This window comes from Leptodactylus fuscus, chromosome 8, assembly GCF_031893055.1.
Source record: "Leptodactylus fuscus isolate aLepFus1 chromosome 8, aLepFus1.hap2, whole genome shotgun sequence".
NCBI classification, from domain to species: domain Eukaryota; kingdom Metazoa; phylum Chordata; class Amphibia; order Anura; family Leptodactylidae; genus Leptodactylus; species Leptodactylus fuscus.
This window is the reverse complement of record NC_134272.1, coordinates 46,492,062-46,516,375: the sequence shown is the minus strand read 5'-3', so window position 1 is coordinate 46,516,375 and position 24,314 is coordinate 46,492,062. Positions and strand designations below refer to the sequence as shown.

Below are 24,314 nucleotides of genomic sequence, written 5' to 3'. Positions count from 1 at the left end.
TATTATTATTATTATTATTATTACATGTTATTTATATAGCACCAACATATTTCACAGCACTTTACATGTGCAAATGTAGGATTCAAGTACAGACAAAAAGATACATTACAGAGAAAGTCAAGTCACACAATAGGACTGAGGGCCCTGCTCGCAAGAGCTTACAATCTATGAAGATGTACAGTAGCTAATACACAGATCAGCTGTAATATTAAAAGTTGAAGTGAACAGCATTGATTATTTAATGACTATTGCACCAGATACATGCTGAAACCAGGAAAACTAGGTAAGAATCTGTCATGGCTAAATGATTGACAAGGGGCAAATTGAGTGACTTTGACCCAGAGTATCTCCAAAGTGGCTGGTCTTATGGCGTATTCCTGTTACACAGTGTATTGTACCTACCAGAAGTGGGACAGAGAAAAGAGATTGGTAAACTGTCAATAAGGACTAAAGCTCATTGATCCGCATAGGAATTGATAAGAGAAACTTGATACTTTGCAGCACAGCATACAGGACTTAGTAGCTGCAGACCACTTGGTGAACCCATGCCGACTCCTTTTTTTTTTTTTCACTGAAAGAGCCTACCATGAGTATGTAAGTATCAGAGCCAGGACATGGAGCAATGGGGAAAAACATTTACCTGGGGAAGAACTGAAATGGGAATGCAGAAGCAATGTGTTGACATTAGAAATATTCTGCCAGAGTCCTGGTATTAATGTTAGTGTGGCACCTACCTAAACATTGTTGCAGACAAAGTACGCCATAAGGAAACTGTATGCTTTAATTTTAGTGGCATTCTTTCGGCATTCAATCCTTATTAAAGAATGAATTTAGAAAATAAAATTACTCAAGAATGGTTTTAAGAACATGACCAAGTCATGCCAGATGCAAAACCAAACCTCTGAAGGTGCCATGTGGTAAGTGCCTCGATGGGCCAGAGCTGTTTTGGTGTCACCAACAGAGGCGAATATTGTCATAATGCAACCTACACAATTATGTGGAGCCCCAGGGAGGTCCCACTACTGTGGACTGCATTATGGTTTGTTTGGTGTGAGTAGCCAGGAAAAGTGACAAACTGCGGAGGCAGGTAACAAGGGAAATATATTGTGTGTGGGCCAGTAAAGGGGGAAATATACTGTATGGGGGGCAATAAAGAGGGCTTTGTAAGGAGTGGAGCAATCTTGTGTAAAATATGGACACCTGTAGCATCAGGAGCCTGGCATTTTGCTGGACAGGATGGTGTACCAGGCTACATTATGTTGTCCAGATTTTTTGACCTGCAAATAGGGATGGTTCTGGTAAAGAGGGGCGCTGAGCTAAAAAATTTAATTTATGGGAAGGGGCCCATGAAATGCCAAGTCTGTCCCTGGTTTCCAGTAGGATCTACACAATTTTGGATAGGTGGTTTTAATCAATGTATAATGCAGCTCAGCTGCTGCAGGATCTCTTTAAAGGGGCTCTATCTGCAAAATTATGCTGTATGAGCCCCACATATGCGTGAGTAGCCTTTTAAAAAGGCTATTCAGGCACCGCTAATCTTATTTTAAACCCCGCTCCCGTTTTAAAATAAAACTATAAAAACATATATGTAAATCATACCTGAACGTGCACGGTGGGCGGTCGTGCACGATCCGACGTCATCTTCTGGCACACCTACCTCTTCTTTCTTCTTGCAGCGACGCCCTCTGGTCCCGGCTCTTCTGCGGCTTCATCCTGATAGAGCCCCTTTAAAGGGAGTACATTACATCTCAGTCACTGATGTACATAAGACACGGTAATGGTTATACAGCAGGGTAAGGACTTGCATTCAGGATTTGGTGATAATTTTTTTAAGCTAAAACTAGGAGTGGATTTAAGACAGATGTACCGTGTGTCCTTTTATAGGTTCTCACCCTTTATGATACGCATGTGGTTTAAGCTTTAAAACCACATCAACAAAACCTGAATGTGTTATGCTTGTGTCCACCAGTGACTAGATGAGATTTTATAAGGTATTCAGCCCCATACTACTCTGACTAACAGAAGGCTCCAAAATTGTCTTCACAGATGTTCTACATCATACTGGGGGATCTATACGATGGTGGATAAGTGAAGCGTTTTCAAAATTATTATTTACAGTAATTCTATATATAAAACCAGAGGTGTAGTTTGAAATTTGTGGCGCTAAATGCAAAATTTGTAATGGACCCCCTGCTTGCCTTGTGCCATTAAGAAAAGTGGTATATTTTATGTGGCAAAGGGACCTTTGAGCATACCTCCCAACCGTGCCGGATTCTGTGGGACTGTCCCGGATTCTGGGACCTGTCCCAGTTGTGTTGAATACAATGCTGAAGCAGGAGTCGTTCGTGGACAGCTCTTGCTTCATAACTGTTCGTCTCCCTATATTCCAGCCCTGGGAACTGCAGCTTCCCTGTAAACTCCAGGGAAGAGACAGAGCAGCATGGGAGTGGGAAGAGGTGAGTATCAGTGATTTTATTATGTTAAACTTTGGGGAGATGGAAGGTGCATTAGATTGGGTAGAGATAAAGGGAGACATTAAACTGGGGCAGATCTAGGGGGAACTTAAAGTTGTTGCAGATGTAGGGGAACATTAAGCTGGTGGCAGCTGGAGGGGGGCATTCAATTGGTGGTAGATGAAGTGGGGACATTAAATTGGTGGCAGATAAAGGGGGCATTAAGCTAGTGGCAGCTGGAGATGGGGCATTAAGCTGGAGGCAGATGGACGATGACATTAAACTGGGGGCAACTGTAGGAGGCCATTAACCCGTGGGGGTAGCTGGGGCACGAGGAGAGAGACTTAATATGGTGGTGTAATTGGTGGGGAACATTATAATGTGGGGTGATATAATGTGAGGGTGACTGTAGGAGCATCATACTGTGTGGGGGCACAAAGAAAAGTGGGTAAGAATGGGCGGGAGTCAATGTAGAAGTGAGCAGGGCTAAATTTGCTTTGGTGCACATACAGTAACTCGCTGCACATTTTGTCACTCTTTCTGTCCTTTGAAAGTTGGGAGGTATGCCTTTGAAGCCACTTCAGGATCTGGGACCCAATAGCAACCTCTACTATAGTTTGCCTCTGTATAAAAAAATGTTTAAAGGTAAACCTATTCTGTAAGGCCTACTTCTCACCAACTGCCGCTTAACTTCATTGAAGGTTCTGTGTCCTTCTTTTTTTTCTTCCCCTTCTATTGCCAGATCCCGTTTCATGGACTTCATGTTTTATTTTCCCTTGGAGTTTAAACATCTGGCTTTAGTTTTTATAAAGCCCTTGAGAATCTGAAACTGAAATAGACCCTTGCTCTCTTTCCCACAAACTTAAAAGCATGGAAGAATGCAGTAATGCTGGTTTTATGGTATGTGACTTACACTGTGCATGCAGTGAATTCCAGCACAGGAAGGGGTTAATGACCTTCATCATTTATACTTTGTGATATATCAAATGGGGTGTCCAAAATCTAGAATATTATAATTGTTGTTTTTATCTTAAATTTTACAAATGTAATTTTATAATAGGGAAGCTATCAATGAGTTGATGATGTATTATCCAATATTGCTGATTATTATGATTCTTCCCATTTTATTTTTTTTTTTATTCTATCCCATGAGGATGTACCATTAAATTCTTCCAAAAATTTCTATGTTCTTTCTAAATATTTCATTGCCCCATTCACATTTGACAAACAACCTACTTTAGTGTGATTAACAGACTATCAAACGTATCTATGGAGGGGGGATGTCAGCAGATTTTGGGGGTTGGCAGTTGGTGACTATTGGGTTTCGATATGCTAGTTCTGTTCTTTCCATGAAAGATAAACATCCATTAGAGGGTTCTGGATGCAGCTTATTCCCTATTTATATGTTTGCTTGGATGAGTGTGCCAACCATATATTACACTAGGTTGGATGAAGACTGACTATCTTTCTCAGTCATCCTCCTTTAAAAAAAATGGGGGATGACCAAGAAACTCAGTGGATCATGTACGTTTTAGGTTTCAAAGGTTTTTATTAAATTTAGATCAAAAACATAGCAAAAGAGCAAAGATAAGGACACAGATAACAACAATTGTAAAGACAAAATAAATGAAATGCAGTATGAGAAAATAATGACAAATCTAGAGGCAGTGACCCATAAGAGTGAGGATAAAAAGGTAAAATTAACCCGTAACAAACACTAGATGCCTCTGATAGTAGCTTATAATTTGAGGAACAAAGGATTGGGTTAAAATGTTAAAATCCAACAAACCCCAACTTTTTTTGTTGAACTTGTAGAGAGAGTTGGCATGTTTTCACTTTAGGTAATTGATGACAGCCAAAGTGCAACCCAGAACATCAGTTCTTGGGGAAACTTAAATTTTTTTTTATTTTGGCACGTGCCACTTTTTATTTTCAAATAATGAGAAAATCCAAGGTAACTATGTGACTCTATCTGGGATGTGCTTATACGCCTGCCTATTCCCATTTCCATAGATCATGGTCTTATGCCTGCCCTAGTTTTTCCCATATTCCTCACACCTGCCCCCAGGTGGACAAAGGGCTCATCGTCCTCCAGCCAAACTACCTGGGACCAATAGTCATGCAGGCTGCACCATTTTTACATCACTGTCCTGCTAAAACTCTTGCACAGTACTGTATATGTAACTTGGCGCTCTTTGCATGCCACTGTACTACCTCTCCCAGCAGACATAGCTGCCAGGTTGCTACACACTGTTTGGTTCCTGCTCCTTCATACTGCAATACATGTGTACTTCCATCTGCTATTGATGCTGGTGGATCTGTGAATATAGCAGGCACGTGCTTCATTCCTACATCTTAAACGTCTAGCATGCACTCCCAAATTCTTCCCCAGCCAATCTCTGCCAACCTGTGCAAGGGATGTCCGCTTCACTAGACTCGCCCTGCCTGTACAAAGCTGTGCTAGTTTTCTGCTGTATGGTGTTCCAGTTTTACTTTACTGTGTATTTGTCCATGACTTGTATAAATGACTTCGTCCTTAGCTCCGGAGATATTTTATATCTGTTTACCATTGTTGACCTCAGCCTGGTTCCTGACTACTGAGATAGGCCAGTCTGTCATGCCTATTGCTTTCTGTATTGATAGTTTATCATAATAGAACTATAGAAAAGTGAGCTGTATACACCGCTGTGACTCCAGGTAATATGTAGTATGAAATGTAATTGTAAAGCCATGTAATAAAACGAATACAATTGGTTATATGAAGTAGTATGATTCACTGGGTTCTATCAGGTTCCACAGAAGTGTCAATCATTTCACATACGATTTAAAGTGCTTGTCCGTCAAAATGACAGAATCTGAAATGAAGGGTCTCTAACATAGATGTGTCCATAGCCTTATACAGTAGTATGTAGTGTCAGTATGTATTGTTTGTACATTATAAACTTTTCATATGTAAAGCTGAACCTTTCTCTGTGGGCTGATGAATGACTGGCCATTGTATGGTCACACACATTAAAGGTAGTCTATCATTATAATCTCTTTGGAGTAGTCCCTTCCCCCCTCTCTGTGCAGTTTATTTGCATATGGAGGAAAAACTAGATTTATGAAAAATTCATTTGGAGGATGAACAAAATATAGGTATGCCTGGAATAGCCTTTATAAAGCCTATATGAATCTATGAATATTTAAAAATTGATGTTACCAATGACAGACTCCCTTTAAATGTATTTGGGTATTGTACAGCAATAAAGCCCATAGGTATACATGCATTAATGACTCCGAGTATGGTGCCCACCAGAGCCTCTAAGAGAAAAGATAAAACAACAACTTTTGAATCTAAGACATTTTCAAGCCGATCATTAGAAAGAGTAATGGAGCTTACAGGAGTCTATTATGGCATATAAATCACTGCTTTTCTGTGCTTATAAACTTCTCCATCCAGCAGTCATTATCCAGTCTTCTAAATGAATTGGCTGTGACGTGTGCTGAGTAGGTAACACAGCATGAAGTTGCCATGTACTGTACAATGACACGTTTTTATAGTTTAATGGACCATAATTATAATGTACTAGCTGGTACCCGCGACTTCGTCTGCGGTGATTGTAGCAGTGGGTATATACAGGCGTGGGTAAGGTTTTCGTACTGTGTATAAGGTATGGGATATGAAATGTAAGTCTGTATCTTGTTTTTGCTGTAATTCTGAGAATACGGGAGACTTTTGTTTTGAAGTTACTTTGTATTTGAGCTGCTATATATACGGTGTTGTGAGAAACTTTACATAGTGACTTTGGGACAGAAGTATTTGAAGTTAACCCTTTCCTTTTGATTTTTGTTTTTGACTCCCCTCCTTCTAAACCCCATAACTTTTTTATTTCTCTCCTCCCAGAGCCATATGAGGTCTTAATTTTTCCTGGGACAAATTTTTCTTCATGATGCCGCCATTATTTATTCTATATAATGTACTGGGAAGCAGGGAAAAAATTAAAAATGGGGTGGATTTGAAGAAAAAATGCATTTCTGCGACTTTCTTACGGGCTTTGGTTTTACGGCGTTCACTGTGCAACCAAAATGACATGTCCCTTGTATTCTGTGTTTCGTTACGATTCCGGGGATACCAAATTTATATGGTTTTATTTACATTTTGACCCCTTAAAAAAAATCCAAAACTGTGTTAAAAAATTTTTTTTTGAAAACTCGCCATATTCCGACAGCCGTAACTTTTTTATACTTGCGTGTACGGGGATGTATAGGGTGTCTTTTTTTGCAGGAACGGGTGTACTTTGTAGTTCTACCATTTTTGGGAAATGTTATTGCTTTGATCACTTTTTATTCAAATTTTTAGCAGAATCAAAACAGTGAAAAAATGGCAGTTTGGCACTTTTGACCATTTTTCCCGCTACGGCGTTTACCGAACAGGAAAAATATTTGTATAACTTTGTAGAGCGGGCGATTTAGGACGCGCGGATACCTAACATGTATGTATTTCACAGTTTTTAACTACTTTTGTATGTGTTCTAGGGAAAGGGGGGTGATTTGAATTTTTAATCCTTTTTATTTATTTTTTTTATATTTTTTTTACTTTTTTAAAACTTTTTTTTTTGCATTTATTAGACCGCCTAGGGGTATTGACATGGGTGGGTGGTGTCGCGGATTGTCAGAGTGGTGGGGGCAAACATGGCTGCTCCCGAGCGTTAAAGAGCGCCTCCTAGAGAATCGTTAAGGTGAGGGTCAAAGTGGTAAAGTATATGTATATGTGATTGTGTGGGGTTAGGGGCTAGGCTGCAGAGGGCAATATGAATTTTGTGGCTTGCTATGGTCCAAAGTGTGTGAGATTGCAGAGATGGTGGTGTGAGTTTGGGTTTTGTGGGGGTCCTGGCACAAACGTATGTGCGCTATTGTGACGAAAAGTAGCCTATTGTTTAATCGAGTGTAATAACTATGTTTGTGGAAAATTTCAGCCAAATCGGTGGAGCGGTTTTTGCGTGATTGACCGCCAAACATCCGAACATCCAAAGGGTCCAGGGAAAAACGTATGTGCGCTATTGTGACGAAAAGTAGCCTATTGCGCAATCGAGTGTAGGGACTATGTTTGTGGAAAATTTCAGCCAAATCGGTGGAGCGGTTTTTGCGTGATTGACCGCCAAACATCCGAACATCCAAAGGGTCCAGGGAAAAACGTATGTGCGCTGTTGTGACGAAAAGTAGCCTATTGCGCAATCGAGTGTAGGGACTATGTTTGTGGAAAATTTCAGCCAAATCGGGGTCCAAAGTGTGTGAGATTGCAGAGATAGTGGTGTGAGTTTGGGTTTTGTGGGGGTCCTGGGAAAAACGTATGTGCGCTATTGTGACAAAAAGTAGCCTATTGTTTAATCGGGTGTATTAACTATGTTTGTGGAAAATTTCAGCCAAATCGGTGCAGCGGTTTTTCTGTGATTGAGGAACAAACATCCGAACATGCAAACATCCAAACACACAAACCCACAAACCCACAAACTCACAAACTTTCACATTTATAATATTAATAGGATAGTATGACAAAATACTAAAGAAGGAAAATTGGTGCCCTTGCTAAACTTTGCGGCTGTGTATAGAGAGGTCGTGTTGTGTGGGTTTTTTGTTCCTGAGTTGCAAGCTTTTAATGTAACACATGTACAGGAACTCTGCATTGTCCACCCACAGCTAAAAGCTTTATATTATGCCAGGATGACGTCACTTGTTTCTGTTATGTATCTATCTTGTACATCAGCAAGTCCAGTAATTGGGTCTCTTTAGATGAAGCACTGACATATGGTAACTAGCCTGATGAAGTACTTAATTTAGGGTATATTTAGCTACTTAAAATTCTGTTGTACCTAAATATTTATCGCCTAATTTATTTATTTTTAAAAATCCCATCCTCACACGTTCTTATCTGACCTCTCACCCCTGTATTCATAGGTCCTCTCACCCTGTCTTGCAGCTGTAGTGAAGGTAGACATGGCCCAAATCACTTTATAAAATGGGAATACTCCTTTTAAAGGGGCTCTATCATTGGGAAAAGTCATTTTTAGCTAAGCACATCCTTGCATAGCCTTTTGAAAGGCTATTTCACACATACCTATTGTATGTAAATCGCCTCAGTAGTTTTTGAATAAGTCTGTTTTTATTCATATGCTAATTAGCCTTCTCCGTGCACCTGGAAGTTTCATTGTGCACCCTCTATTCTCTATGTGTATGAGAGCAGAGAGACTGCTGTGGTGATCACTCATCTCTCTGCTCTCATAGCAGACACAGGCACTTATTGAGTGCACAGAGAAGGATAATTAGCATATGAATAAAAACGGACGTATTCACAATCTACTGAGGAAATTTACATACAAAATGTATGTGTGCAATAGTCTTTTTAAAGGCTATGCAAGTATGTGCTTAGCTAAAAATGACTTTTCCCAATGATAGAGCCCCTTTAACCCCTTAGCGACCCTTGACGTAACTGTACGTCATGGGTCGCATGGGGATGTATGGAGCGAGCTCACACGCTGAGCTCGCTCCATACACGGCAGATGCCGGCTGTATAATACAGCCAGGACCTGCCACTAACAGCAGTGGTCGGTGCCCGAGCCGATCGCTGCTGTTAACCCTTTACACACTGCGGTCAAACGTGACCGCAGTGTGTAAACGGCGCCGGCGGCATGGGCGCCGCCATGTTTTGCCGATCGCCGCCCTCCTGAACGTCACATGAGGGCGGTGATCGGTTGCTATGACAGCCGGAAGCCTATTGAAGGCTTCCAGGCTTGTCTCTGCACAAGATCTATTAGACGATGCCAGAGGCATCGTCTAATAGAAGTGCTGCGATTTTCCTATTCACTGCAATACTGTAGTATTGCAGTGAATAGTATGAGCGATCAGACCCCCTAGGTTTCAAGGTACCTAAGGGGTCTGATCATAAATGTAACAGAAGAAAAAAAAAAGTTTTTAAAAGTATTAAAAAAATAAAAAAAATATAAAAGTTCAAATCACCCCCCTTTCCCTAGATTAGCTATAAAAGTAATTAAAGAACATTAAACATAAACATATTAGGTATCCCCGCGCTCCAAAATGCCCGAACTATTAGAATATTAAAACATTTATCCCGTACTGCGAACGGCGTAGCGGCAAAAAAAATAAAAACAGCCAAAAAGCGTTTTTTTCAACACTTTGCCTCCTATAAAAAATTGAATAAAAAGTGATCAAACCATCAGATCTTTCCCCAAATGGTATCAATAGAAACGTCATCTTGTCCCGCATAAAAAGACACCACAACCAGCTCCATACATGGAAATATGAAAAAGTTACAGGTGTTAGAACATGATGACACAAATTTTTTTTTCTATTTTGCAAAGTTTATCATTTTTTTAAAAGTATCAAAACATTTCAAATACTATATAAATTTGGTATCACCGCGTTCGTACTGACACGTAGAACACAGGTAACATGTCATTTGTACCAAACAGTGAACGCTGTAAAAATTAAACCCATAAGAAAATGGCGCAAATGCATTTTTTCTCCAATTGCACCTCATTCTGAATTTTTTTCCAGCTTCCCAGTACATTGCACAGCATATTGAATGGTGCCATTACAAAGTACAATTTGTCCCGCAAACAATAAGCCATCATGTGACTCTGTGAACTGAAAAATGAAAAAGTTATGGCTCTTGAAATGTGAGGAGGGAAAAACGAAAATGCGAAACCAAAAAATGGCCTGGTCCTTAAGGGGTTAAGCTATTAACATTTCCATATCAAATGAATGTAGGTTTTTGGTAAAGGAAAACCTGGTTTTGTTAACTGTTTATCTAAACAACTGACAATATTTTTATAACAGAATTCTTTCTTTCTTACATTTGCATTTTCCTGATGGTTTTCGTAAAAATAGTTCTTATGTAATCCATGGGTGGAATGACCTGATTATACATAGCTATTGCTCTAGAATTTCACTGACTTTTGCCCATTCATTGAGATAAACCAGAGCAGCCCCAGTGACTGGTGGCTGATTTGATGTGTATTTTTAAGAAGGCACATGGCAATAATTCAGAGACCCAGAATGGTTTCCTTTTTACTTCTTCCAGCTCCAAATCACTTACATGATGTGGCATGACTCATGGTTAAAAAAGACATGGTTACCTTTTACAAGAGAAACAATTTCTACTTATTGTCTCGCATCCGCAACAAAACATTACGACCTGCAGATCATTATATTCCCTGGTTAGGAGTAACTTTCAGATAAAGGTGTATTCTCCTGATCATAACAAGACTTAAAAAAGGAATCCTAATAATAGAATCCCTTTAAACTAAGTACACATAGGAATAGCCTTAAGAAAGGCTATTCTTCTCTTACCTTAATTATTCTGATCCACACTGCCGTTCCTGAGAAATATCTTCTTTCTTCGATATGTAAATGGATTTTCAGACAGTACTGGGGGCATCCCCTGTGCTGTTCGAACACTCTCCAGCGATGTCTCCATCTTCTTCTTCTTCGGACCGCCTCTTCTCCCGCATCACCCTCATGTTTTCATCCAAAAGCATTGACTGCGCATGTCCGTCGGCCATTTTACTTTGGCCTTTCTCAAGTTAAAAAATGATAGAATCCCTTTAAATGTGTAGATCATTTAAAGGTTAATCATTTTTGCCAATATAAAATAATAACATGTAGATTTTCTCTAATTTTCTTATTAGTGACAGTCTTTTGTCTTAATTGGCTGCCATGGGTATGCAGGATATCTATGCAGGAACTTTCTATGCTTTGGCATTTGTCAGAAACCCTATCATGACTTTTTATTGCGGGCAGGCTATCAGGCAGGGGCACTACAAGCATGAGACAATATCTCAACCACAATTAGGAAATAAAATATCCCCAACAGGCTATCTTTTGGTTGTGTGATAGGGCCATATAGGGGACAAATCCCTATTGGCAGATTCCGCTCTTTGGCCCCTGAATAGTAGAACACCCCCCACAACCACCACACAGTATATGACCCCCTTCTTTTGCCCCCCACACACAGTATATGACCTGTATATATTAGGCTGCTACTGTTAGTTTTTACTCACCTGTCCAGGCTGCCCTCTGCTGCTACCTCCAGAATGCTCTGCAGCCGATGCTGAAGAACACCAGGATGCTCCTGTTCTGATCTTCAGCGCCATGATACAAGTGCAGCATTGCCTAGAGGCATAGTCTGGACATGTGATTAAAAATGATTGGCCGCTATATATCGCAATAACACAATAAGTAGCGGCTAATTTAAAAAATACTGTCCCCCAGTTTATTCCATGAGTTGGGTCATCATCACCTCAGGTTTCCTCATGGAAAATGAGCCCCTGGGTTGAGATTACTCCTGTGAAAAAAGTGTGTGTATAAGCTGGCCAACTTGTCTTGACATTTTCTAAGACAGAGGGATAAATAAGTAAGAAAGGGCACATCTTTGCCTTTAGAACTGTTTACTGGAATATACATCGATTTTTATTTTATTTAAATAGAAGAAAGTTTTGTGCAGATTTTTTTCCTCTATATGTTTAATCATGAAGACAGTTTATTGTATGTGTGTTACATGCTGCTGCTAAATTACAGTGTTCACGTTATACATACCACATTCTATGGGGATTTCTTGGACACCTGCTCCATATACACTTCTCAATACACCATAGAAACGTGTTGTTACAACACAATATAGCACCTCAAGACAATTTGTCAGGCTATGTGTCTAAATGAAGATCTCTTTAGCTTCAGGATATGTTGACTTTGCATACATTGATTAGTATTCCTTGGTGGAGAAAAATTACACTTCGCTATAGCTGCACGTTGCTGGTCTACTGAGGCATATACAGTATACTAAATAAGAATTCCTTATACCTCTCTGCTTTGTTTGCAATGTACAACATTGATCCCAAGGATATTGCCTTGCAGTGCTGGAATCCTAGATTCGAATCGGACAAAGGACAACACTTGCAAGGAGTTTGTATGTTCTCTCCATGTTTGCGTGGGTTTCCTCCGGGTATTTCGGTTTCCTTCCACAATCCAGGGATATACTGATAGGGAATGTACATTGTGGCCCCATATGGGACAGTGACAAAGAATGTCTGTAAAGTGCTGTGGAACATGATGGCGCTATATAAGTAGGCAAAATAAATATTACATTTAAAGTGGAACTTTGTGGGAAAGCTATTGAAACTCTTCTATTCACTTGAATGGGTGAAAGCTGCAGTACCATGTATGGCCACTACACAATATTGTCCACTGACTGTTCACTAATATATGTCAGACGTTGTTGACAAGAGGAATGATGGCACCCGGTTCTCAATGTATTCACGTATATTCAAGATGAATATATATACTTAAAACTTACTACTTGTATAAACATAGTTTTCTACAATTTTCTAGTATACCAAACGACACACATCTATACCTAACTTTTCTCTTGGCAAAGAAGTGAATACAATTGTAGGCAGATATCAGTGAGCTAAATGCTGCACAAATGTCTCTGCCGCTCTGATTCAATGTATCAGCCTGAAGTCCTTACTGTTTGGCTGAAGGAGCATGGACGAGACTGGCTACAATAGGAGCAGATGTTTTATTGTTTGTACTTTATATGATAAAAAATATAAAGAAACCTTAGACCAAATATTTTATATTCACTTATTTACAGTGCACTAATGGGCATAATTGTAATGGGTGCAGAGGTACCAGTGGAATCTGAAGTCTAAAACTTCAGGGCCAAGTCTTTCCTCCCCTCTACCTATCTAGAACATATGCGCACAAGTATGGATAAATTGGGTAGGATAGCTGTTGAACAAATGCTACTACCTTTGTGACATCAAAAAGTTTATTACCTATACCGTATGACATCACTTTGCTCATTTTTATATACTGTGACATTACGATGTGTGCTAACCCTTTTCTATGACTCCATTACGTACTGAGACCTTTACCATTACGTGATCCCAGAACTTTAGCAGTGACTTTGATATGTTCACTATCCCTGTTTATCCACAAACTGTACCTTATACAGTCATCACTTGCAGTTGTATCTGGGAACAGTTCATGTGTTAGATTATGTCAATACTATAATTTGATTTTATTGTTGGGAGGGACTAATAACATGCTATACAACCATTGGTGAGGTCATATAAGCAACTATATTTTATCAGCTCCCAGAATCCCATCTACTTTGCAGGAACTGTAAAATGACACAATACTAATTCCATTCACACTATGCAGAAAAATATCCGCAGCACAAATACTGTGATCTCAAAAACTGTTGTGTTTTTGTAAATCGCAGCATGTCAGTTATACCTACGGAAATGCGTTTTCCATATTGGTATATAGAAGAAGAAAGTTTGCAGAGGAAGACTCTGTGGACTTTGTGTGAAAAGCACTGCAGGAAAAAACATGATGCGTTTCCAGCATGGTTTTTCCTGCAGCAGTTTTTGGCTGTGGCTCGCCACACGGGGTCTAAGCCTAAAGGGTTTTTCAAAATTTTTTCTCCTTTTGTCCTTTTTGATGGCCGTTAGGGTTGGCAATAAATATCTGATCGGTGGTGAGTTGTCAGCTGGCTCCTGCACTGAACAGCTGTTCAGGACTGTCACCAGGCCCTATACTATACACTGTATGGAGCAGGAAGCAGATGGCTTTGTAGTTTGTATAGTGGTGAGCCATGGTACTAGAACTCAGCTCCCATATTACAGCTCAATTATTGTGAATAGCTGTTGGTGTGTGGGCCAAGTGTTGGACCACCCCCATTGATGATGTATCTGGTAAGTCTAAGGCCTGATTCACATCTGCATCGGTAATCCGTTTGGGGAGTCCGCATGGGGACTCCCCCGAAAGGACTACCAAACGCATTGGCAAGTGGTGGGCAGTGAAAGCATACGGACCCCATAGACTATAAGATTGTGCGGCTGGATGCCTGTACAGTGCATCGGCATTCAGTCACAGCCACCCGGCTTTTGGACCAGAACCTGAGGCAGCCTCAGGTTCTGGTCCAAAAAACCCTGTCTGAATTTACCCTTAGGCCAGGTTCACACTGGGTTTTTTGGTCCAGCAACTGAGGCGAAGGCCACCCAGTTTCCTGACCAAAAAATAGGCATTCAGTCTTGCACTCTGCTCCGGATTAGGCCCAATGAATGGGCCTAGTCGGGAGTGTCTTCAGGCTGAATTGCGAGACAAATCCGCCTGAATGAGAATGTTACTGCTTTTTTTTTGACTCCCAGAAAAAAAAAAATGACCGGCTCCCATTGATTTCAATGGGAGCCGTCTTTTTGGTCAGGATTTAGAGGTGGATACAGCCTCAAAAGACTGACCAAAATACCCTGTGTGAACTCAGCATTACAGTGCTACTCTACCGAATCAGCACTTTTTTTTCCCTTGTCCTCCAGTTTATAGCATTCCCAAGCAAACACCTTGTTGCAGTTTCCATACAGGTGGGTGGTCCCTGCCTGCCTGCACTTGCCTGACATTAATCAACATAATGTCTTTTAATTGCATTTTGCTGGAGTTTTGTTCTTTTTTTTTTATTATTCCTTAATTAGATATTAATTTAATAAAAACAGTGTCTGGATGTGTTTAATCAGAATGTCATTTACTTTGTTAGTGCTGTGAAACATCGTGTTTCTGTGTTTTTTGTTCATGTTTTTCTTTTCTCGCTGCGTTTCTGCAATGGGGGTTGTCCTAGCCTAATGGTACCTTTTTTGCCCTGACAGTAGAGGGTTCATTTCATGAAAATCTGGACCAAGCAGTGTTCAGCTGGCTATGAATTGTTTGTTGGCTTAGTGACAGCTGGTTGTCCATCCCCAGAGAGGTTTAGATCACACACAATAGAAGGAGTTATGGGAAATGATACTGACTTCTGTCTGCTGATGAAAGTGCATAAAACTCTATCAGTTCTAGATCATTTCACCAAATGTATTGCACATTGCGTTTATGCAGAGACATCATTGAAAATTATAATTTTGATTAAAGTTGATGATCCAGAATCAAGAGAGTCCCTTTTAAGGAGTGATGGATAAACCACAGGAAACATTTATTTTAAAAAGTACTTTATCCTGCAATATTTATTCTGTCCATTAATCCTAATAACAGACTTACACTTGCTAATTCATTAGGGGTTTTCATTGCAGCTATCAATTATATTACAAACAGGACAGACAGTATCACAATAGAAGTTCACACTTCTATAGATAACACCCATAGTGACAATAGAATGTCACAACTTGTCTGCTCTCCTCTTTGCACAGATAAAACTTTGCCATAGACTTTATTGAGTTTGCTCTCGACTATCACTGAACACAGCACAGGAGAAGCTTAGGCAAGATGGCAGCCTCCATAATCCTATGCATAAAATATAATTTTTTTTCTAAACTTTATCAAATTGCAACATTTTTCTTCTATTTTACTATCTGCTTTTAGTAAAGCATCTTATACCAAGAAATATAGGGTATGGGGTCCTAATGTATATTTCCCATCTGTGGGTGTTCACAGCAGCAGATGTCTTGGACCCTGGCATTGTCATTTGGACCTGTTTATTTTAATAGCCATGACATTTGGCAGTCCTATAATAAGGTATAATTACAGGAAAGTCTACGTAACATAGTATTAGTGGTGGCAGAGAGTCTGTTACTAAAAGGTACTGTATTTTACATTTCAAATCATAGGCTTATATATACTGCAAATGATTTTTTCTTGGTACTCCAGACAGTAGACCAATGCCAGTTACTATTTCAGGAATAAAGCTAATTAAGAGCACTTTGTTTCGAGAATAAAAGCTACATGTTTAGGCTTCTAGTTTGTATGTTGGTGCATAGAAGTAACAGCATTGAAAGTTATACACTTCTATGACTTATCAATATGTGCATGTACATGTAACGTAGGTGCCAGTGGTTGTGGGTTTTGGTATGCTTTGATGTACATTGTAGACGTTACATTGCTATGTTCCAATTAAGGAGATACAATAAGATATTGGAAAGCAACAGCAAATGTAAATGACTGTAGATACGTTTGGGGACGTGCCCTGACCATATCCTCTTACTCTTTAATAAACGTTAGGGGGTTATGAATAGTCTCAGGGATCTTGCAGGAGTGTGCTGTACCAGTTGTGTCATAAACCATGGTGTTACTGATCAGTCACTTATTTATGGTTCCTCAAACATGATATGGTTTGGTTTTGGCCAGAATATATCTCTGGGGACAGCTGCTCTGTACTGTAGGGTGTGACTCATAAGTTAGGAGTTCCTCTTTACTTTTATGGTACATGCTAACCGGTCATCAATGCTATGTTGATGCTTCTCAGAAACCTAAATTTGCAACTTATTAAAAATAAGCATTAAAATGGTTCCCCATATGTGTCACCATAGCCTTTCCTTGGGGTGACAGAGAAATTTTTCTCTACAATTTGACAACTCCAACCCCGAGTGTTTAATGTCTGGTGGGCACATACTTTGGTATTCCTTTGTTGGTCATACATCTTTTAAAGGGGTGTGTGTGTGTTAAAAGTATAGACTTTTTTTTTTTCCTTTAAAACTGATGATCTATGGCTCCTGGTCACATCAGGACATGACCACACACATAATCCCTGCTTCAGTATTGACCCACCTTCCACAGTGAGTAGGCATTTCCCAGCCTTGTTTTTTTCTTGTATGGCACTGCAATGCCTCCCTTTGCTTCTGTACATGTTTAGTTGGTGCATGTAGAAATGTTTCCCCTAGATTCAATGGATCAAGGGGAAAAATATATTCATACCAGGGCCTTCTTAACACACTGGTGGGTCCCAGTGCAAAGGTTTTATAAGTATGTCTTAAGTACCACAACTTAAGACATACCTCCAATTTTGAGAGGTCACAAACAATGACAAGTGAGATCCTGCATGCCACACTGCAAATTTTGTGTTGTCATACCCATATGCATAGCCATACTTACATAATCTTGCCCTTTGTCCCTTTTTAACCCTACCCATTCCTACCAATCACAGTCCTAATGATGATGCCTTAATCCCCCCTGCTCACTAAAATGCCCTTTTATTGACGCCAAAATAATGTAATGTCCTCTCAAGTGGCTGCCATATAATATAATGCCCCCTCAGTGACAACAGAAGATAAACAATATGATACAATCAAACTGGAAAGAAAAAAGATGTACAGACTCCAGTCTACTTTCAGATCAGCACTCATTGTGTCTTCCTATTACAGACTGCGTCAGCTGTGGCCCGAATGGTGGAGTATTCGACTGATGGCTCTGTGCTCCACCATTGTATTCAACTTTATCGACGTTCTAAGGACGCAAATAGAATTAAAATTAGGATACTCCACCTGGGACATTCCTTCAATTTGGGTGAGGGTCTGTGGATCCAGGGTGTCTGAGCCAGAGCGATCATAAGCCGTGGTGCAGGTGCATTATTTGTCCTATGGTTAATATGGCCCTGCCTCATACGTACAGAGGCACATTTATTAAGCTACTTGCTCCTTTTGTGGTGTAAACTGCGTCTTTTGTGAGGTCTTTTTTTGTGCCCTATGCCTTACTTATGAAGAATGTGCACTATTCTGTCATGCTACCATCATACGTACAGAGGCACATTTATTAAGCTACTTGCTCCTTTTGTGGTGTAAACTGCGTCTTTTGTGAGGTCTTTTTTTGTGCCCTATGCTTCACTTATGAAGAATGTGCACTACTCTGTCATGATACCATCATACGTACAGAGGCACATTTATTAAGCTACTTGCTCCTTTTGTGGTGTAAACTGCGTCTTTTGTGAGGTCTTTTTTTGTGCCCTATGCCTTACTTATGAAGAATGTGCACTATTCTGTCATGCTACCATCATCACTTTTACTGAGAAAAGTGGACATGGCCTAAATGGAGATACTTTTCATGCTCCATTTAATACTTGCAAGTTGCAACATTTTAAAAAGTGGCAAAAAAAGGTGCAAATGCAATCCAGTCTATGAGCAGTGTAAAAGATTAATGTTGGATGCCAGAAATGGCTCTCCAGTAATAGTTATTGTTTTCAATTACCATGTCTACAGTTGGATTACAAATGACTCAGGCCAAAACACATCATTTTCCCATTGCTTTTATTAGGTTATCCTTCATTGTCCTCTGCAACCATTTAACATTTTGGATTTAGACATTCGGGGGATTTCGCATGGACAGAAGTAGGAGGCTGGGAGCTTGTCACACCCTTGTTAATAGAACCATTATGTGCGCAGGGTAGCATATAGTGCAGGAAAACATATAAACTATAAGGATCTGTTGTCTCTCAGGGAATGTTTGTTTTAGTGAGTACATGCATTCCCCATAAAATAACAACTCTGGATCTTCTCTTTTAACTCTGTTGTGCTGTTCCTCTATTATCCCTATTAGAAATGTATCAGTAATTTGACAGTTGGGTGTTACCAGTTGGGAAGGGGGGGGGGGGCACTCACACTGGCCAACTACTGATAACCTTAGTCTATGGGGTCCGCAGGTTTCTTGAAGATAACTATTTTTTAATACATATAGGTTTCCGTTCAGGGGGTCCCCAAGTGGACCTTCCGAATGGTAGCCTGAATGCTGATGTGAACCAGGGCTCAGTGGTGGCACACTCTAGTTTGTCAAATGACAGACAAATGAGCCTGCGATGGATGGTATTTATGAATATTTGCATAAAAAAGGATATTTCTAGATAGTTTGAAACTGAGACAGAACATTAAAATAGCCAATGGTTTGGGATTGGAAAGTTTGGAAAGATGTGTATTATAATGTCCTGTACAAAAGATTTGCCTGAACACTTAATCAGTTCTATGGCTGCCAGGACTCTCAGAGAAAGTCTGAGTCCTGCTTCTCACATAGCGTGAACAATGGCTTTTTCTATATGGTTTTCTATTCAGTGACAACAGCCGATCATTGTGTACAATGCTAGAATTTAAAGGCGTTGTTCAATACCAAATACTAATGACATACCGTTTGAATAGATCATTCATTTGAGATGGGGGGGGGGGGGGTCCTACACCCAGTTCAGCTCCCTTTCCAATGAACACCAGGGTTCGATCCATGTATAGTGTACAGAGCTGTCTACTACCTGCTACGACAGCAGATCAGTGCAGGAACCTAATGTCTAAACTCAAACAATCTCAGACAAATTGCCTACTCTAAGGATGCGTCCCTAATGTTTGGTCTTGAATAACCTTTTCTAAGCCTTTTAATATATGTTGTCCTTAAATAACATAACATAGGAGCCATAACATAGATTCTTTTACACAAAAAGGATTTATAGCTTGGACCCAGAGTTATCTTTGTTCTTTAAATGAATATAAAGAAAACAATCTACAACAGCTTTCCTCAATAAAAGTGAGATATCTGCTCTAAACAAACTTTTATTTAGTAACTTAATTATGTTCCTGATATGGGATCCTTCTATCCCGACAGCCTGTCATTCATAAAATATGCCATGTTGTAGTATTGCCTAGCAACCCGTCATTCTTCTCTAATTAGTTCTATTTGGTTATTGCAAAAACCATGCAAACTCCACTTTATTACTGTCAAAGCAAATATTGAATGTAGTTTCACCGCTGCACACTTGAGATTAAGATGTTTTACAATGTTTCTTGGCAATCTGCCTTTCACAGTGCAGCCAGTTGTGTTGTGGATTTTATATTTAATGCTGCTTTTTTTTTTTTTCTTTAGTTTTTCACAATTTTTTTTTTTTTTATATTGCAGTTATGCCCTTTCCGATGAAGCATATCGTTCTTTAAGGGACCAAGACAAGGATCAGTGCATTCTTATCACTGGTGAAAGTGGAGCAGGAAAAACAGGTACTTGGTTAATAAACTTTTTCGTGTTGTATCGGCAGGATAGGTCAGCACATCCTTTAGTTAGGGTTCCATCATTTTTTTCCAGTAACTCTTTTAGCACTTTAGCCATATAGGCTTAAGCTGGGGTCCCACGTTCCAAACACTCATCATATTAGCTGTGGCAGAAACGTCACAGCAAAAAACCCTGCATTTTACATTACCTGCAAAGTGAATGGAATTTCTGGCTAATTCCATCCACACATTAGGGAAGTGCTGTGATTTTCAAGAAAGCAAGTGTTTTTGAAATTGTAGTAAGTCTATTCAACCTACGGAAATGCTGCGGACTTTCTGTGAAAAACGCTGCTGAAAAAAATGTGATGCGTTTCAGTTGCGGTATTTTTTTCCAGAGTTGTTTTTGCTGTGGTTCGCTACATGGGGCCTTAGCCAGTTCTCCTGATCACTAGGGGGTTGGCTCCACATTGATCTGCAAGTTGTTGTATAGCCTATGGTTAGGGGAGAATGTGCTTTTGTGGGAAAACTCCTTTTAGACTAAAGTCCCACCATGCGAAACACAGTGGAAGCGCATTATGGTTTTTGCTGCGTTATTTTCTCTCCAGGTTTTTCTTCCCTTGTTAAATCTATAGAGTAAAAGCAAGCATTTCTGGAGCCGGAGCTAGATTAGAACTAGAGATGAGCGAACACTAAAATGTTCGAGGTTCGAAATCCGATTCGAACAGCCGCACACTGTTCGACTGTTCGAACGGTTTCGAACCCCATTATAGTCTATGGGGAGATATGCTCATTTCAGGGGTAGGCAACATTCGATCAAATTCTACTTACCAAGTCCATGAGTGAGGGTCGGGCTGGATTCTTCTCCCTGCGCAGCGTCCCCGCATCCTCTTCCGGCCTTGAATTCAATCTGCTAGGCATCGGGCCTAGGCAGAGCTGACTGCGCTTGCCCGCGACCACACAGACATGCTCAGTCAGCTCTGCCCAGGCCCGATGCCTAAGCAGAGTGAATGCAGAGCCGGAAGAGGACGCGGGGACGCTGCTCAGGGAGAAGACTTCTAAAGGTAAGAGAAGAACCAGCATTGATTGGCAATGTATAGTATTCTGCCAATCAACGCTGGTTCTGCATCAAATCTTAACTTCGAACAGCTAGTAGTATTCGATCGAGTACGAGTATTTTGAATACCGTAGTATTCGATTGAACACCTACTCGATCGAGTACTACTCGCTCATCTCTAATTAGAACGGAAGAGCTATACATGTTCACAAAATGACTTTAGGTCGGTGATATTCTTAGGTCCTTACCAATGCTTGGCCCATATAATTGCTTTGTAAATTTATTTGTACTCTGTATGTTTTACTTATGATGTGTGCAGTACCAATGACTTAGTGCACTGTACGATGTTAGGGCCCCTTCACACGGAGTAAACGCGCCGCGCATTGTGGCGCGTTTACGGCGCGTGTACGCCGCGTTTTTTTTACGGTGCGCGATTACGCCGCGTTAACGCCGCGGTGCGTTTACTCCGTGTGAAGGGGCCCTAAGGGTGCATGCACACTACGTAACGCCGGGCGTGTATGAGAGCCGTACACGCCGGCGTTATAGCAGGGCTGCCGAACACTTCCCATTCACTTCAATGGGAGCGCTCGTAACAGCGGCGTTTACGAGCGCTCCCATTGAAGTGAATGGGAAGTGTTCGGCAGTCTGCCGTAATGCCGGCGTGTACGGCTCTCATACACGCCCGGCGTTACGTAGTGTGCATGCACCCTTACACTGTCATTTTAATGCATCATTCTGTCTACCAGTGCAATGATACTCCAAACAGGTGAAACCTAGTTCTGCCCCATGGCATATGGTGTTCACATGCTACAACTTCACACCTTGTACTTGCATCAGACAGGAAAGCTGTGATTTGTGGGAAGTTTTCCTGCACCATCAGGCATTCCATCCCGACTTTGTATCTGAAGGCTAGTGTGCCAAATCCATTATACGTGAAACTAACTACCCTCAGTGATGCCCTTTTTGGGGTCAGCCCTCTTCTTTTTTTTTTTTGTGAATTGGCTGGTGTACAAAGGGAGACTGGCACAGGAACGTTCTGACATGACCTGGAGATTTTCCCTTTCTTCTGGGACACAGATCCTGACTAGTCAGGTCTTGTGACAATCGAGCAGAACCAGGAGTCACAGCTATAACTGAAAATAGCATGTACATTGAAAGCTTGTTGTAAAATGCTCAGAAAGAAGTTTCTGTTTTCGGTATCCTGTGTATTTAGAGGATGGTCTCCAGTAGAAGCTCACTGTAGACTAAAAAGTATTTTTTTTTTTAATTTTTGTTTTTTACCCTACAGCAGGATTTTAGACTTTGGTTCCTCAGTCTTCCTTGTAGCCGATCAAATTATGTGACTTCATAGACTTGGCCTGCAGCTCTATTCAGTAGAATGGAGTCTGTCATGGTACCCAAAATCAATGGGCCGCAGGGGAGACTAGAATGAGAACTTGGAGCGGGGTATACTGTATTAGTAAAGCTTAACCAATATCTGTTCTTCAAATGATGCTGTAACTTTGCAAGTTCACTAGCTGATCCTTTTAATGTAAGAAGTTTAATAGAAATTAAAAAGTTAGATGATAATGAATATGCAGAAAAGCAGTGTTAATTGGGCATGGAAGAATAATCTGTCTTTTGCCTTGTAAGGAAGAACGCCGTAGCAATTTTATTAGCGGCATCTTTATTTCATTAGGGTAATTGAAGCCATACTGTGAATAGGAGACAGTCATTTCCTGTGGCTGCGGATGAAGGAGGTTTCAAAGCTGCATTAAGTTATTATAAATGCAAATGCTTAGAGAATTATTTGGTGATTTTTAAGGTGTTTCTGGATCGATGTTACTACTTTTATAGTTTGACCCACACTCTCTAAATGTTATAAACCTAGCATTTACACCCAGTACTATCCAATGGTGGGTGTTTGTGTAGTCTTTACGATCTAACAAGTTATGTAAAAATCTCATATTTTTGTGTTTATTTGCTTTTCAAAACTAAATGTATAGGCCCCATGTGATGCTGTGCATCAATATACACGTCTTTGGCATGTTTCACACAAGTTTATTGTCAATAGATATTTCAGATATATAAGAATATGTAATGAAGCAGTATTTGCACCTCGATTTTTTCATTCTTTGGGATTATTTCTATTAATCAAAACTGTTAATTTTATATCAGGTAGAAAATGATGCTAATTAGTATACCGTATGTCCTGGAGTAGTAAATTTGGGAGAGTCCCTTTATCGAGAAGGGCCAGAGTGTATTTGTACATCAGACACAATGACAGCATGCCATGTCTGTCAGCTGCTTCTAAGGACAGGTCCTGGATGTATTATTTAGCTGGGACAAACTGTCAGGGTAAGTTCACACAGGGTTTTTTCGACCCAGAACCTGAGGCGGAGGCTGCCTCAGGTTCTGGTCCAAAATACGGGTAGCTATGACTGGATGCCAGTGCAGTGCATCGGCATCCAGTCTCTCACTCTGCTCTGGATTAGGCCCAAATGAATGGGCCTAGTTGGGAGGGAGTGTCTTCAGGTGGATGTCGTGAGGCGACAGGCAGGCGTGGGAGCTGCGCAGTAGAGGTGGATTATCGGCTACAGTGCAGTTCTGGGACTATAGTGTGTGCTGGTAGTCCGAAAAAAGGGAGGAGCCGTCTTGCAGGAAGAAGCCTGGAAGGAAGATGGTTAAGTATGATGGAGTGGGTGGGAGTAATAGTGATGTTCATTTTCCTGAAATGGGGAAACAGATAGTCATTGGATAGCCAGCAAATGTCCCTGGGAAGTCACATGACTGCCCCAGGAATACGGGTACATATACATTGTTTGATAAATTGTTTAGTGAAGGGATTAGTTTTTATCCCAGACAACCCCTTTAAGTGGCCAATTAAAAAGATTAGTTTGCTGTTTCGTGGCACATAAGACTTATTTAGCTGTCATTGGCATCAGGAGGAATAGTGTTAGGATGTAGCTGCCTCCTAAATGCAAATCCTGTTTGTCAGTATATAGCATTAGTTGGTATCTAAATCTGGCCATAAAATAGGTCTAACTTTCTGTA

At 40.4% G+C, this 24,314-nt stretch overlaps 2 protein-coding genes across 3 annotated transcripts in view; both read left to right on the top strand.

Annotated features, from left to right (window-relative positions):
• PTCD1 (pentatricopeptide repeat domain 1) overlaps positions 1-24,314 on the top strand; it is a 221,409-nt gene that overhangs the window by 118,354 nt on the left and 78,741 nt on the right. The gene's annotated exons all lie outside the window — the stretch shown is intronic.
• MYO1B (myosin IB) overlaps positions 1-24,314 on the top strand; it is a 127,048-nt gene that overhangs the window by 37,623 nt on the left and 65,111 nt on the right. For both annotated transcript variants that reach the window (XM_075285248.1, XM_075285250.1), the window contains exon 4: positions 20,142-20,236. In XM_075285248.1, coding sequence (XP_075141349.1) covers positions 20,142-20,236 — 95 coding nt within the window. The remainder of the gene's footprint in view (positions 1-20,141; positions 20,237-24,314) is intronic.